The 15639-nt window shown below is 36.3% G+C and overlaps 1 protein-coding gene across 2 annotated transcripts; it reads right to left on the reverse strand.

The window, feature by feature from the left end:
* Positions 1–3829: 3829 nt before the first annotated feature.
* On the reverse strand, positions 3830–12578 carry LOC126707364 (O-fucosyltransferase 35). Of its 2 annotated transcripts, none has more exons than XM_050406970.1 (9): positions 11783–12574; positions 11324–11467; positions 10719–10791; positions 10538–10608; positions 10363–10451; positions 9719–9851; positions 9099–9331; positions 4688–5164; positions 3830–4559 (listed from the first exon to the last, which is right to left on the reverse strand). In XM_050406970.1, the coding sequence occupies exons 1-9, from the start codon at positions 12329–12331 to the stop codon at positions 4358–4360; spliced, it is 1971 nt and encodes a 656-aa protein (XP_050262927.1). In that variant the 5' UTR covers positions 12332–12574; the 3' UTR covers positions 3830–4357. The 2 variants fall into 2 exon arrangements, with proteins under 2 accessions (XP_050262927.1, XP_050262928.1); XM_050406971.1 differs by having other exon boundaries at positions 4331–4559; positions 4683–5164; positions 11783–12578.
* Positions 12579–15639: the final 3061 nt, after the last annotated feature.

The raw sequence follows: 15639 nt of genomic DNA on the forward strand, positions 1-15639 counted from the left end.
GTTTATTCAAAAAGCCAAAGGCTTGTTCATTAAAGTGAAATATCAAATATCACTCTCACAATGAGAGGTGATTGTCTCAAGAGATCAAAATGATCAAATGTTATGGAGTCAAATGTAAAGTTCCAAGATATGTTATCAAGTTTTGTGGGAGGTCATATATACATATTTCTATAATTGAGATGGATCACTTGATCTAGTGCTAATTGTGTATGCCTTGGTTGAATTGATCATTGAAGCTTCACATTAGACTAAGGACTATCTCATTGTTGATATCCACACACAACACACAAGTTTATGTTCAATAAATGCCATATTCATTTGTGTGATTGTACTTGTTGAAATGTGTTTTCACATGCTCAATCTTTGTTAATTCAAGCACAAAAAGATTTTTGAGTGTTTTAGGTGTTTTTGGAAAGTATTTTGTTAAAAAATCTGAAATTTTTCAAGAAACCCAGTTTTGCCCTGTTTTGGCGACTCAGTTGCGGGTAAGTCAAGTCGCGAGACTCAGTCGCGTCTTCGCGGGTCATTTTTGGCAACTTGTTCGCGAGTAGAAGGTCCAGTCGCGAGGGTTACTCAGAGATTTTGGCGGCTCAGCTCGCGACTCTCTCGCAGGTTAACCTTCCAGTCGCGAAAAACACTTAGAAAAATTTTTCAAAATTTTGTTCTTGAGTGCTTTGGCGGCTTGAGCTGGCGACTGTGTGGCGACTTAATCAAGTCGCGAAAATCGCGTGTTTTGCATATTGAGGGTTATTTTCAAAGTTGTTTTCAAAAAAAAAAAAAAAAAAAAATTTCTTTTTTCTTCCCTCGTGCATCATTATCTTTGTTCGTTCCTTCATCTCTTGCCCTCGTTTCTCCTTGACCCTTTGTCTATTCCTGACAAAAAGGGGGAGAGTATACTCTAGAGAGTATACCGGAGTGTTTTGTCATTTCTATATGACTCTTGTGCACATCCTTAGGGGGAGAAATTCTATTTCTCATGCACATTTGTAGGGGGAGAGTTATTCCATAGGGGAGATGCATATACCGAGGGAGAGAAGACATTGAGATCATAAGAAAACTTTGTTCTGTTTGTTTTCTTGTTGGCTTTATGGTGCTTTGAGTTATACTTTGTAGTTCTCATCGCATCATGTCTTTGTTTTGAACATGCTTATATCCCTATGCTATTGTGCTCCTTTGAATGCATGTTCAGATGATCATTTGCTTTGCTATGTGATCATCATAGTCATTTCTATTTGACGGTTTTGGTGTATGATCAAGTTGCTCACATGTTTCACATCATGTTTACTTGATCACAATTTACTTGTTACATTATACTTGTTCTTTTATTACTTGTTTTACCTTGAGGGTCTAATGTGTTTTGTGCAAGTGTTTCAGGTTACAAGTATATATGTTCTAAGTGCATCACAGCTTCTCGTCATTTTGAAGGGGAAAAACTTTAAGCACTTTTAGTTTATATTGCTTAAGTTTTTATTCAATATAATGTGGTTTGTACCCATGTGCTTTTGTAAGCTTTTAGGGTTATTGTTTTATGCATAGTTTGTAGGCTTTATGGTATGTACCTTGCTTAAGTGCAGCCTTTATACTATGTTTGAAATCAGTACTTTAATCTTAATGTTATGCATTTTGGTTTATGTACTGTCACTCTTGTGCCCTTGTAGGATTGTTCCTAGATGCATATGCCATGTGTGCTATGCATTGGTTGAGTGTTGAGCATACAAGTGTCTTGCCTTGTACTTGTTAACTTGTATGTCCTTGTGTTCATTCCAAGTGTGAATGAGCACTGTGATCACTACCTTGTGGTGTTCACTTGGTTGATCAAGCCATGGTTTGTTTATTAACTCCATCTTTGCTTGATCTCATATTGCCTGTTTCATATGCATTAATAATTTTCTGCTTACAATGATCATGGTGTATTGTTGTGTTTCAGGAGTTTATGTTCATATGATTCAAGTGCTTCACAGCTTCTAGAGTTAGGTGTGAGTGAGTTTTGTTCAACTGTTCCCAACTCACATGTTAAGTCTAGAGTCTGTTTTAGGGTTTTGTCACGGAATAGCCAAAGGGGGAGATTGTAAGGTTGAATTTATTCAACCATCTAATTGGCTTTATTCCGTGCCAAATTTGCTTGTAATTCAGCATTTAGTAACCCTGTATTTAGGTGGGATTGCTGTAAGGGTAGTGAGTGAGATAGAGTGAAGATTGCTCAAGAGTGTGCAAGAAAACAGAGTGTCGCGGCTGGGACTCGCGGGTGGACTCGCGGCTTCAACCCGCCAGAAGCTGCACACGTGCCAAGCATGCTGGAAGATGAACAGTCATGCTAGCTGGAGCACTACAGGACAAAACAGGACAACTGGCCATACGGTTAACTCGCGACTGGATCTCGCGACTTAGTCAAGCCGCGAGGTCAAGCCGCGAGCCACCCCTGTTTTGGAAAAACCTGACGTTTCACATTCCTCTTCACTCCAGTATAAATACCCTTTTAACCCACGATTGAAAGAGAGCTTCCAGAGAGAATTTTGAGAGAGAAACCCTAAAGAAAAACCAGATTGTTTCACCCACAATCTCTACCTTAGAGTCTCATCAAATTCCCTCACTCTCTTCCTCTCCATTGTTAAATCCTTGAGAGGCATTATACCAAACCTGGTTCTCATCATTATCATCTCTGTGAGACAGTCGTTTGGAGTTCTGGGAAGCAGTTAGGAAGGAGCCAATCTTCATTGGTTGATGCTACGGTGTAGTAGCGGAATCCGGGAAGCTAGAAAAGAAAAAGGTTCGGCGCAACCTCGTTGGAGCAAGAAGCTTGGAGGGCTTAGGTGCACTGGGTAGATTAGGCTTGGAGGGTCTTTTGCTGTCCTTGTATCCCAACTGTATTTTCTAGTGGATTGATTACCGCTTGGAGGGCGGCGGAGAGGTTTTTCGCCGAGGTCTTCGGTTTCCTCTTCGATAACACATCGGGTGTTATCTTTGTGTTTGCATCTTCCTTCCTCTCTATCTCTGCCTTTACATTATCTGATGTGGTTTATTTTGTTATGGCTTAGATAGTTGTTTAACCAATTTCATATTATAGCATATGTTAAGTTTCCGCACACTTGTTGTTTGACATATTGCTTGTGTTGGTTAAGTTGGTTTTTGGGGGTCTAAACGTTCAAAAGTGTTTTTGTACACGTTTTTGAACTTTCACTCTTGGTTTTCAATTTACTACAAATTTGTTTCCTCATGTTTCTTCCAACAGAGGAAGAGCGGAGTGACTACTATTTTCAATAAACATCCGCAAAATCTAACAAGAAACCATGAAAGGATGTCTTTCTCAACCTTTATGGTGTTGCTCCTTGCATCTTTTATTGGCTCATCTTTTGGCCAACTTGAAGATAAAATGGTGACCACTGACCCGCCCTTCTACTACACTTTCACATCACGTCATCAAGATCACCTGCACCGTGAACTCCTTGCTTTTCTTCACTTAATTTTGGATTGGTTTTTCTTTCAAAACAACACCAGCATCATAACATCATGACATAAAATATAGTGTCTTCGTTTTAATTGTTTTAGCTTGATGCATGATGAAGCTGAAATAGCAAAGCTTGGCATAAATCTTGAACTCCGGTGCTTCCACAAGGGAAATTTGATTCTTCAAGCTGGTTATACTTATCAGATCATAATTCATTTCGAACACCATATATTGACAGCACACAATCATTGACATCAGGACCATTATTATACAGGTGCCCCATTCAGTGACAGCATAGAAGAGATATGCAACACTTCCTATTTTTATTTATGGTATAACAGAAACTTCAGAAAAGAGGTTCGTACATCAACAATCAGCAGAAGATGAAAGCTTTAAAATCACATTTTTCTTATTATTGATATCTTGAAATAATCAATCCATTCAGTATTCACTTGTATCCCATTAATTATCCAAGTTACAAAATCGGAGTATATGCAAGCTATCGCTACTCCCCAAGTCCCCCATCCCCACCCCCCAAAAAAAAAGGAAATTTCAATTGTTTTTTGAAGCGTGTGGTGTGATAGAGATTGAGAGAAGTTTCAATACATTGTATAAATGTTTCCCTTTTAAATTTTTATATCTTGAGAAATATAAATCTGACCTGTCCACAGTCGCCCTTGCTATTGTCTGCGATCAGAATTCATTGTATCAGTTCTATCTAAACCAAGGATTTTTCCTCATATAAGTAGGAGCGTCTTCTATCTAACAAGCTGATTCTCTCCTGATTTTGGAAATTTAAGACTGTTGTTCCCGAAGACAATAAAGCTGAAGTAACGGCAGCATGCCATTTGATCTCTTTTGCATGCAGCTGAACACAGTGAAACATGATGACAAAATCTGTTGATTTAGCTTTTATTTTTTATTTCTTGTTTCACAAATACATCCTGGAAGGGGATTCGCATAAAAACTTTCCTCCAACTTTGGAAACTCTCCAGATTCCCTAAAGTACGGTGCTCCATCATGGTCTTTGTGAAGCTTTTTGACTTTGGAACTAAATTTCTTCCAGGAGATTTTTCCTTCGTCAAGCTCATCAACAAGGTTTACGAAATGCATCCTGAATTCACAGAATGAAAATTTTATATACTGCAATTTTGGTGAGTGAAAAATCAATACAGAGAGAACAAAAACAGCCTAATTAGACATGTTGACATGAGTTATAGAGAATATAGGTTAGTACATTACTTGTCAGGATTGATTGTCTTCTTAAAGTGCTCAAAGCGCCTATGACCTTGAACTGCCTTTGCCATATTGCCATCATAAGTATAAACAAACACATCACTCTGGAGGGCAACAACATAATCTATACCAGCCAGCATGTTTTGGTGATTCTTGAAAGGACTCAACTCTTCCTCTCTAGAGAGAGTGGAATGGGAGAAGATGTAGGGGAAGTCATCCTCAAGATATTGCATAGTTCCATTACCATAAGCTTCACCAGCTACCAAGTAAATCCTGGTGCTGGATGGAAAACCAAGACCCCTAAGCAAAAGAGATGTCTCCCTAGGAGTCAATGGGCAGCCACCAAGCAACCTTCTTTCTGTCCCATTAATCTCTTTCTCCTTCCAGTGGCTGACTTCATACCGCATCCTCCGTAGCTCCTCATCTTCTTCTACAGTCAAATTATGACTGCATCCTGTAAATGCAAGCATATCCTTCTCATACCTGTAATAGAAAACACAGAGAGGAATACGAATAATTAAAGCAGTTGGGACAAGATAAATCAACCCCTAACCTTATTACCATATCATTATCTATCTATAATTCTTCCATAAGATCTTCATTTAGCAAATAAGTAGGCCTAGAAATTGAACCAAGCATAAGAGCAAGATAGTCCTACTATTATTTTGGAATTTGTTATTTCTGATTATCATTTATCTTGTAGGATTGGATTATTTCGGAATTTCATTTTTAGTTTGAGTTCAAATAGGGATTAGATTTCATATCTTTTTAGATAGGGATAAGTTTTTAGATTATCTTTAGTTAAAAGTTTTATGGGACATGGTCTTTTATTCCTAGAAGTTCGATCAAAAGGCTCCAGGTGCTGTTTTACTTGGTGGTTAGGTGGTGAAGCACTAAAGTTTTCAGGCTGCTCTTGGTGGTGAAGCCTAGACTGTCCTGCATCATCTAGTCTGAGCACCAATCCAAGAAAACCACAATATACCAGGAATCCCACAAGTCAATTGTGGGCTTGATGCGGGAGATGAAAGAGAATTATTATTTAATATTATTTATTTCGGCAAGTCAATTGTATTTTTATGTTTTAGGTCCTAGTAGTTTATTGAGCTTTTAGTATTTTAATTTAGAAGTAAGGTTATTTTTGTAATAAGGCAATTAGGGTTTCCTGACCAGCAAGGGTATTTTTGTAATAAGGCAATTAGGGTTTCCTAGCCAATTAGAATTAGGGTTTAGTAATCCTTTATAAGCAACCTATTGTACTCCTTGAGGAGATAGTTGATATTTTGATGAATGAAAACAATGGCCGTTTGGTCTTTCTTTGGTCTGGTGCTGATTCCAGGTCTACCCTAGGTGCTGACTCCTAGTGGTTTTCCGCTTGGTACTGACTCCAAATAAGACCTAGGTGCTGACTCCTAGGTCATATCCTTTATTTTTCCGTTCTTTCAATTTTGTTCTGGTTGTCCTGCGTCAGTTTTGGTATCAGAGCAAACACCGATCTGTTGAAGCATAACCACCGCAGGAAAGAGCCAGAAAATATCACCCCAAAAAAAAAAAAAAAAAAAAAAAAAAAAAAAAACCAGATTTTGAAGCCAACCAGAAACCTCTAGTCCAGAACCCACAATCAAGTTTCCAAATCCCTTGCAACCACAAAGAGAGAAAAAAAACCACGTCAAGACCCATCGGCAACCTCGACTCACCACCGTTGAGATTGACCCACCAGCCGCCGAAACCCACAGACTAGCACTTAGCCGCCACCGACCCATCAGCCACCGCCGCCGAAAACATCTTCACCTTCAACTACCGCCGCTGAGGACGTTGACCACCACCGATGCCAAGACCCAAGACATCGCGCCGCCACTCCTCTACGATTCAAGCCGCTGCTGTCTTCCCTGTCTTCGCGCCACCACAGCTGTCGATCCCTAGCACCGCGTCCATCACCAAGCCTCTTTTCAGTTTAGAGAATGTTGTCTCTTTTCGTTCCTATGGTTTCCTCTTTTTTTTTAAAGTCTGTCCTGTAGTTTGCGTTCTTTTTAAGTCTATTGTTTGCTTTCTTTAAGTCTGTAGTTCCTTAAGTCCAGCAGTGTATTTTATTATTTTGCAAAAAAAAAAAAAAAAAAAAAAAACCAAGCAGAGTCCAGGCCTGTGACAGACCAGTCCAAGCCCAGTTCCAGCACTACCTGTCCAGAGAACATCACAGCAGCCCAGGTTCTTGTTCCAGCTCCAAACTATTTTTTGTCGCACTATTTTAGAGAATCATGGAAATATTAGAAGCACCTTATTTTGATGGTTATGAAGCTTATCCACGAGATTTTATCAACTGGATGAATGGGATGGAGCAATTCTTTGAGCGGGCAAATTTTGCAGATAACATAAAGGTTAGGTATGCCAAGTCGAAGTTAATAGGTAAAGCACAGAGGTTTTGGGAGAATCTTGAACGTTTCCGTTATATGGATTATGAACCTGCCATTACTGTGTGGGAAGATATGAAAGAAAGGCTTTGTGATGAGTATTTGTCACCATACTATCGAGCTAAGTATCTACCCCGATCTCAGTGTGGTACTTTTCAAGTTGAAGCAAATGCGATGACTCCTCATCCTCATCCCATATCATGTCCTCAGTGCACTTTTGAACAATCTACCAAGGAATTATCTACCAGGAAAGTAACGGAATTAACTGTAAAGCTCATGAAAGAGATTCAAGACAGGACTGCTCAGATGAAGCAAATGAAGACTCAACCCGATTCAATTGGGAAATCAAAGATAATTGATCATAATGAACTTATTACTACCCCCATAGAAGAGAACATTGATGGTGATATCTTGGTCGTGGAGAATCCTCCAGAAACACCAAAGCCTAATGTTGACATAGACGTACATGCTTCGACAAGTGTTGCTTTAACAAGCGTGCAAGGAAATGAATCTATTGAAGAACAGCAAGGTGAAAAGATGGCGCCTAAAGAGAGTATTATGTTAGAGGGTGCACATGATGTGAAAGTTGAAGTTGTTGAATGTGCTTCTAATCAACCCTCCACAGTCCTTGAAGATCTACATCTTGGTGAAGTCGAAGAGGTTGAAACCAAAGTGCTTCCTATGACTCATAAGGTTCAAGAAGAGATTATACTGATTCCACACATTGATTTTGTTATTCCAAATGAGTTTGATGCGGTGGAATTCAAGGTTTTTCTTTTCCCTATGCTCCCTAAGGTGATTTCAAACTTGAAGCAAGTGTTGTTTGTCAGCATCCTAATCCTTCAATGCTTTAAAACTCGAGGTCGAGTTTTCTCCAACCAGAGGAGAATGATGCGGGAGATGAAAGAGAATTATTATTTAATATTATTTATGTCGGCAAGTCAATTGTATTTTTATGTTTTAGGTCCTAGTAGTTTATTGAGCTTTTAGTATTTTAATTTAGAAGTAAGGTTATTTTTGTAATAAGGCAATTAGGGTTTCCTGACCAGCAAGGGTATTTTTGTAATAAGGCAATTAGGGTTTCCTAGCCAATTAGAATTAGGGTTTAGTAATCCTTTATAAGCAACCTATTGTACTCCTTGAGGAGATAGTTGATATTTTGATGAATGAAAACAATGGCCGTTTGGTCTTTCTTTGGTCTGGTGCTGATTCCAGGTCTACCCTAGGTGCTGACTCCTAGTGGTTTCCCCGCTTGGTGCTGACTCCAAGCAAGGCCTAGGTGCTGACTCCTAGGTCATATCTTTTATTTTTCCGTTATTTCAATTTTGTTCTGGTTGTCCTGCGTCAGGGCTCCCTTATTTGCATTGCGCATTCAGAGAAAAGTGATTCATAAGGTCCCTTTTTCAATAAAACCTAATATGAATCTTGAGCCCGGCCCAAGTTTGAAATCCCCTTTAGAGATTGCTCACAGCTTTGATGAGAGCTCAGGACTAATGTTCTCAGATAAAGCAACCCATTTTCTAAGGTGGATACTACAGTCTGAAAGATTTGCACTTTCTTTCGTCTTTGCCCCCTGCCTATTTTCTTCCCAAAATCATGCATTGGAAGGTTAAACGCATCATTTCAAAATAATGCGAACAGGAATTTGAAAGCAAGTTTCATATTGATGCCATTGATTCCTATGATAAGCAGATGATAAATGTAATACTTTGGTCCCTTTATGTTTCAATTTCTCTAAATCAAAATGGCATTGAACTCTAATGGTGGGATATATTTGTATACAGTTCAAGAGGAAGTTTAACATCAAATTTTAAGGGGGGAAAGAAAAGATCTTCTTTTTTTAATAATTAAGAGGGAAAGAAAAAATCAACAATCAAGTTAGAGAAACCCACACAAAAAATAAAATCAGCACCCATTTAATCAGCATATGGCTCGTGCCAATCACAACTAAAACAAGCAGGAAAAAGAAATCAGTCTCAGTATTTGAAAGAAAGAGAATTATCAAAACTTGCCTCAAATGGAGAGCAAGATATGGACTTCCATTCTGTCGCATTCTAGAAACCAAGGAGTTTCCATGGGCTTCTATTGGAGCCGCATATTTTAATGCCTCGTAATTTGCACGGCACCTCAGCTTCTGTATGGAACTTGGGATCTCATTGTTAGCAAGCCGAGAATCAGTATGGGTTAAATAGATTACTTTGTGCTGCTTCAAAAGTGGGAGAACCTCGGTCTTATAATAAGTAACCTGAACAAATGAATACAAGTAACTGAATTTGATTAATCTCCAAAAAGGTAATAATGAAGTAAGATGCACAGCATGTAATGTCGGAATTATGTTGAAGCACCTAGCTCATTTATGCATAGAACGGATTGTGCTGGAAGCTTAAGTGACCTGATATGTCACTTATTGCCACATGATTTACATTGCATGGAGGACATACTATCCCGTTCTTACAGGCAGCCTGGTTTTTTTTTTTTTTTTAATTAAATGGTTACAAATGAGGAGGGGGAATATGAAGACATTTTTGTTAGAATCATCAGTAGGTGCCAATTGAGCTACAAGGCTCTTGGCTATATTATTCACATGCTTTAAAGAAAATGAGTCAAGTCAAGATGCACGAATTTGTTTTACCTTAGACCAGGATATTGGTGTTTTGTTGAAAGGCTCAATCCCAACATAAGAATGTGGCAATCTCTCAACTATGTGGATATCATCCTTCAAAGTCTCAATGAAGTGTTGCCAATCAAACAGATCCTTAAAGCCACTGCAAACATATATCCATATATACAAAAATAGTTAGCTCAAAGTTGATCAATGAAAAACTTGTATGCATGCCCATAGACATCAGTTACGCAGGACAAGAAAAACCCCTCCTGTAGTCACGTTCATAAGACATCTTCTCCTTCAGGGACAGGAGGGTAAAAGCCGTCTTCATACCCAAGGGTTTGCTCTGGGTATGTAATTTTAACATCCGCTAACTAGAGAAAAGATCAATACTTTTCCAAGTGTTATGCAAAAGGCCTAGAGATGTTATTTATTCATTATCTTACTAAGCAATGAAAAGGAGAGAAAGGAAAGAAAATAATAAACTTCAGTGTTATGAACTCACTCTCAAAAAAGTTAGCATAAAATTTTTTAAGATTATGAATCCTACATAATTTCTTTCACCAATTTGAGTCAATTTCATATTGAGCAAACATACAAGGCCACTGTTCTTACAAGTATTACTCCAATTACTGTAGTGAAAAGTGGTAGAAGTACAAAAACAAACCAACCTCTCATCAGCCCAGTAGGAGGTATGATCAAGTGAAGGGAGGACAAGTGTGGCCTTCATAATCTTTGCAACAGCAACCATATCACAAATCTGCGCTCTAAAATTATTTATACATCAGACTATAGTTCACATTCAAAGCTTATGGAAAACAGAAAAAAAACACACAACAGCCAGACCCCAAATCTCATCTGATTCAAGCCACCATTGGCATTTACAATAATATAACCATTTGTCTTCGCATCTGGCTCTGCAAAGAGAAGCAAGAAGAAGGATGTAAGAAAAGGCAATAACCTTGGAATCAAACAAGTAAGCACAACAGAAATAGACATCAGAGGTAGAGAGATATGCATATCATACTTTTGTGATTTCTTGTCCGGTGGATGCATTGGGTGAAATTCTCACTATTGGGTTTGGACCAGATACTTGAGAACTGTAATCATCATAAGTATTAGAATAGTGGTTAAGTACTAAAATTCACCCTTTCTTATCAGCTTAAATTTTTGGGACTACTGGAAGTTTATCATAGTGATAGTGGTAGTGATCCTTAATTCAAACATGTCTCAACTCTACCCCCTATTTAAAAGTTAAAATTCATCATTTCCTATCAACTTAAGGGCATATTTAGAATGGAGGGAGAGGAGAGCGGAGGAGAGAGTCTGTGAGAGGGAAGTAGGGCCAAGAGGAGTGGCGTAATTGGGATTTGGAGCGGTAGCATTGTCAGAGATTCTCAATTTCATGACGGCATGGAAGGGCAGGCTTGGAGGAGGGTTCAGAGTGGTTGTCACCGCAACAAGTGATATTTTATGAAGAAGAAGCAATACTCTTGAAGAGACATGATCCACCAGTAAATTCTCAAGGTAAGCAATTGTCATAAATTACTTCTTATTTATATGTATTTCTGAGAAACAATCAGAGCTAAATGCATAAATAGTGTGCTAAAGATAAACAGAATGGAAACTTACTTCAGCAATGCCGTTTTGAGTGCTGAATACACCTGATGATACCGTCATTAGAGTGCGTTCGACTTCAATTCCTCCCTCCCTATATCCATATTCATGAGAGCTTTGATCTATTAGATTTCCACCAGTGATGGAGTCAATTGAATCCTAATTAAAAAGATGGATTAGTTTAGGTGAGATGAAGGATGCAAACCAAGCCAGATCACTCAAAATCCTAGACAATTTAACATGTCATGAAATGCCTAGCAAAGGGGATGAATCAAGAAAATGAATATTTTATTGAAACACAAACACCAAGAAATTAATCACCCCCATTAAGTCACATCATAGATGAGAAAGAACATGACAAGCAAGCAATACAATCATACAAAGATGAATACAGCATATCATTATTATTTTTTTTCAATTGGCATTCACACATATTGATTATTGGGAGCTACATGAACATGAACAAGAAGTAACCTGATTAGAGGTGGCACTTTCAATGGCAGATCCAAACCAACCAGTAGCACAAATCTTGAGAAGACCCAGAAAGACACACATCCCACAGAACAAGAAGAACATCCAATGCCCAAGTTTCTTCTTTTCTCTAAAACCCAACTCCACCACCCCAGATTTGTTTAGCAAGAACCCCTTGATGACACTACTAGCACTACTCCCATGAATGTTTACTCTGTGACTCACATGGAGGTGCTTCCTTTCCAAAACTGAAGAAGTGGAGTCAAACCCATCAAGGGAAACCGGGCTGGTGCCCATCTCGGATCTGGGTGAGCTGAGATGGACATCAATTTCATGGTGGGTACGCAAGGTAGTAGTGGTGTTAGCACTACCGCCACTAGTACCACTATTGTTGTTGCTATTGCTAGTGCTATTGTTGTTGATGTTGTTTTCACTGTTGTTGTTGCGCTTGAACGAGTGGGCTCGGCGAGTCATTGGACCCGAGAAACGAGGACTACTGACTCTCTGCGATATGCCATCGCTGGAGCTGTGGTGGTGGTGATGGTGACCCATTACCCTTTTTACCTCTCTCTCTCTCTCTCTCTCTCTCTCTCTCTGTGTAATGGTGATGATGTTGTTAGTAAATGAAGAAGAAGTGGGATGAGACCGCCATTAACGAACAATAGATAAAGAGAGAAAGAATTTTATCTATTTTATCTATCTGTGTCTGACTGACTGCGAAAAGTATGAGATGGCTCTTAGCTAGCAATAGCCAGCCCATATCATTTTCACAATCTCACCATTTTGTCAAAATAAAACTAAATAAATCATTTTTATATAGTATCTGAAACCATGGAGAATCAATGGTTTTTTCCAAAACCAATAGAGGCTATCTTTCTGTTATAACTTATTAGAGGATTGACCTTTTACAGTTTTCTTCTGTTCTGGCTGATTAATGATGTGATTCTTCCCCATCAAAAAAAAAAAAAAAATGATGTGATTCTTATGATGTAACTCCTTCTTTCAATTAAATTTCTAACCTTTCTTCTATTATTAAAAAAAAAAAAAAGAGGAATAATAATATCTCTGTAAAAACATCATTTTGATTTCTATATTTTGGCTTTATTTTCAATTTTTAGTCTACAAATTTTCATTTTAGTTTTTATATTTTTAAATTTGTTATTACAAAAATTAATTCTAACTTCTACTTTATTACTACAATGGGATGTTCTCAAATGAACTTCTTAATATTCATATACTTTTTCATTTTGTTCTTTTAATGGTCTAAATATGATTTTCCTATTTGAAAGAGTTGAGGTGTCATTTAATAAAAAGCATAGGAGTTATACCATAAATTTGGAATTGAAGGAGGGTAAATGGAAAATTAAACCTTCCTGAAATTGATGAAATTTCACTACTCACCTTCCACAATCATTGGAGAAATGAAATTTTGTAACGTGTACTTTTTTTATTGTTAGGTTATTGCTTTGATTGGTCATTTGTAATTCTCTAATGTTCATTATATTATATAAATTTCTCAATTTGACATTTTTATTTAATCCAGGACAAATTACTGTGAGGCGAATGGACATATGGTGTTTATACTTTAGATGTTGCTCTTTTGATTTTTTATTGTAGGAACCTTATAACTCGGAAATAGATTGTCCATCTTCATCACATATACCATGATGCAAATGAAGTAGCAAATGGACTAAAAAAATGAGGAAGGGAGCAGCCAAGCAAAATTTTGGAATTTAATACATACCCAACTTTTGTGTATTATAACTATATATGGGATGTAATGAACTTAGGCATTAGTAGCATTACTAGAGAGTGCCTAGTTGCTAGGTTTGTTACTGTTTGATCAATAAATAAATAAATAAAACTCCCTTTCTCATCCAAAAATAGATTAGTTTTTGCATCTTGCATTTGCTGCAAGTGCATTCATTAAAAGTAATTGTATATATTTTATTGATATTTTTGTACAATTTATTTTTAATTTCATAAATTTTTTTTATAAAACAAATGGCTAAAGTGAAAAGTAGACTCCTAAGTTAGGGGTCTTTATATTTTACATCTTGAAATTTTATAATTTGAATTTTACTCCTTGAAGATATATTATGTTTTCAATTTTGCATTAATAGTTTCTTCATCCATATTTAAGTGTCACATAAATTTGTGACACGTGTTTAGTTTGCTAAATAAAATAACCTCAAAAGGAAAATCTAGATGGAAGGTTTGCTAATGCAAACATAATATATTCTCAGGAGGTAAAGTTTAAAATTTGAAACTTGAAGATGTAAAAGTCAAATATTTCAAACTTTAAAAGTGAAGTTTACATTTTAGCCCTAAACACATGTTAACAATACTTTATAAGAAAAATACTAATATGAAACTCAATGGTTGGCATAAGAATGTTTGCCCGTATTAAATAATAATAATAAATAAATAAAGCACTTGGTAATAATCTAATCACTTTTATGTGTGTACACTTATTAATTAATGCAATTACTTGAAAGTTTGGGACTTGGGGAGTTGTAATCGCAAGTTGTAATAAGAGCTTTGAAACAGCATGGAACACGCGGTAGAATCGGTGCTTGACCAAAAACAAAAAGTAATTGGAGAGTTTAAATTATAATATTGTTTGGTGAAATATATATATATATAGTTTTTTTTTGAGACATATATATATATAGTTGAAATGTGAAAACAAGAAAGAAGCCAAACTATAGTTGAAAAGGGACCTTATAGTTGAAAAGGGACCTTTCTTTCTTTCTTGATTTCGAGTACGTACGCGTTGTTGTTCAATTAAGTTTTAATTACTCATGTGATGTCACGTCGTCGGCTAGCCCGATCCAATTGAAATGGACTGATAAGCTTTTATGTTCAGTGTTGACTCCTCACCAACAGCCTATGCCAATTTAAATACTATTACTATATTTCTTGCATTTTAAGAAGTTCTTTTTTAGTAATATATTTGTATATCCTAATGAATATTCATCTTTTACTAATTTACTCGTATTCTTTCTTTCTTTCTTTTTCTTTTTTAGTTCCTGCATTAGGTTTCGGTGTTTCACATGCTTATTCAACCTTATCAGTAAGGGCATGTTTAGTAAACTATAATAAACACTGTAATATAATATTAGTTATTCATATAGTTTAGTTATTCTTTAGTTTTGTTATATTTTTACTATCTCGAATAGTCTTTTCTTATGAAAAATTATTATTTAAAATGAGAAATAATTATTCCTCTCTAAAAGAGTTATAATAACTATTCCTTAAGGTGTGTAATAATTTCTAAAATAAATATATTTCCAAATAAATAAAATTTTCATAAACACATAAAAAATTCAAAAAAGTATTATTTTAAGGAAATATAATTATATGAATAAGATATTTTTTAAAATAAATCTTAAATTTTATTCTAATCTTATAACTTACAACCAAACTTATGAATAATTTTACGTATTATTTTATAACACATTTTTATTCCCAATAATAAAGATTACCTTTAATGTCATAATCCTCATCTAGTATACTAAACGTGTCCTAAGAATAGTTATTTCATTACAACATCTTTTATTTATAGTAATAAGGAATTTTTATTTTTATTTTTTTTAATACGATAATAATAGAGATTATTAGTTCTAAAGTAATCTCTATTCAATGTACCAAACGGTCCTCAACAAAATGTCTAATTTGTTACAAATCTAAAATTTAAGGGGTTAATTATTCAAATTGAAAATGTAAGAATTAACGCTTAAGTCAAATTCAATGGGCGTTTATTTTTTATTTTTAATAAACCAAATTCTAAGGGTGTTATGTATAGAAAGTTAGAAACCCCTATTTCTAGTATAGTAGTTCAATGTTAATTGGTAAGG

The sequence above is a fragment of the Quercus robur genome, chromosome 11 (assembly GCF_932294415.1).
Source record: "Quercus robur chromosome 11, dhQueRobu3.1, whole genome shotgun sequence".
NCBI classification, from domain to species: domain Eukaryota; kingdom Viridiplantae; phylum Streptophyta; class Magnoliopsida; order Fagales; family Fagaceae; genus Quercus; species Quercus robur.

Bases quoted from the DNA above. Each gene is read 5' to 3' on its own strand.
- LOC126707364 (XM_050406970.1), bottom strand. From the start codon at position 12,331: ATGGGTCACCATCACCACCACCACAGCTCCAGCGATGGCATATCGCAG. The intron at 9,852-10,362 runs GTTGGTTTGTTT...ATATGTTTGCAG, and splicing joins TCCTACTGGGCTGATGAGAG to TGGCTTTAAGGATCTGTTTG. The intron at 5,165-9,098 runs GCAAGTTTTGAT...TTTCTATTACAG, and splicing joins TATCTTGCTCTCCATTTGAG to GTATGAGAAGGATATGCTTG.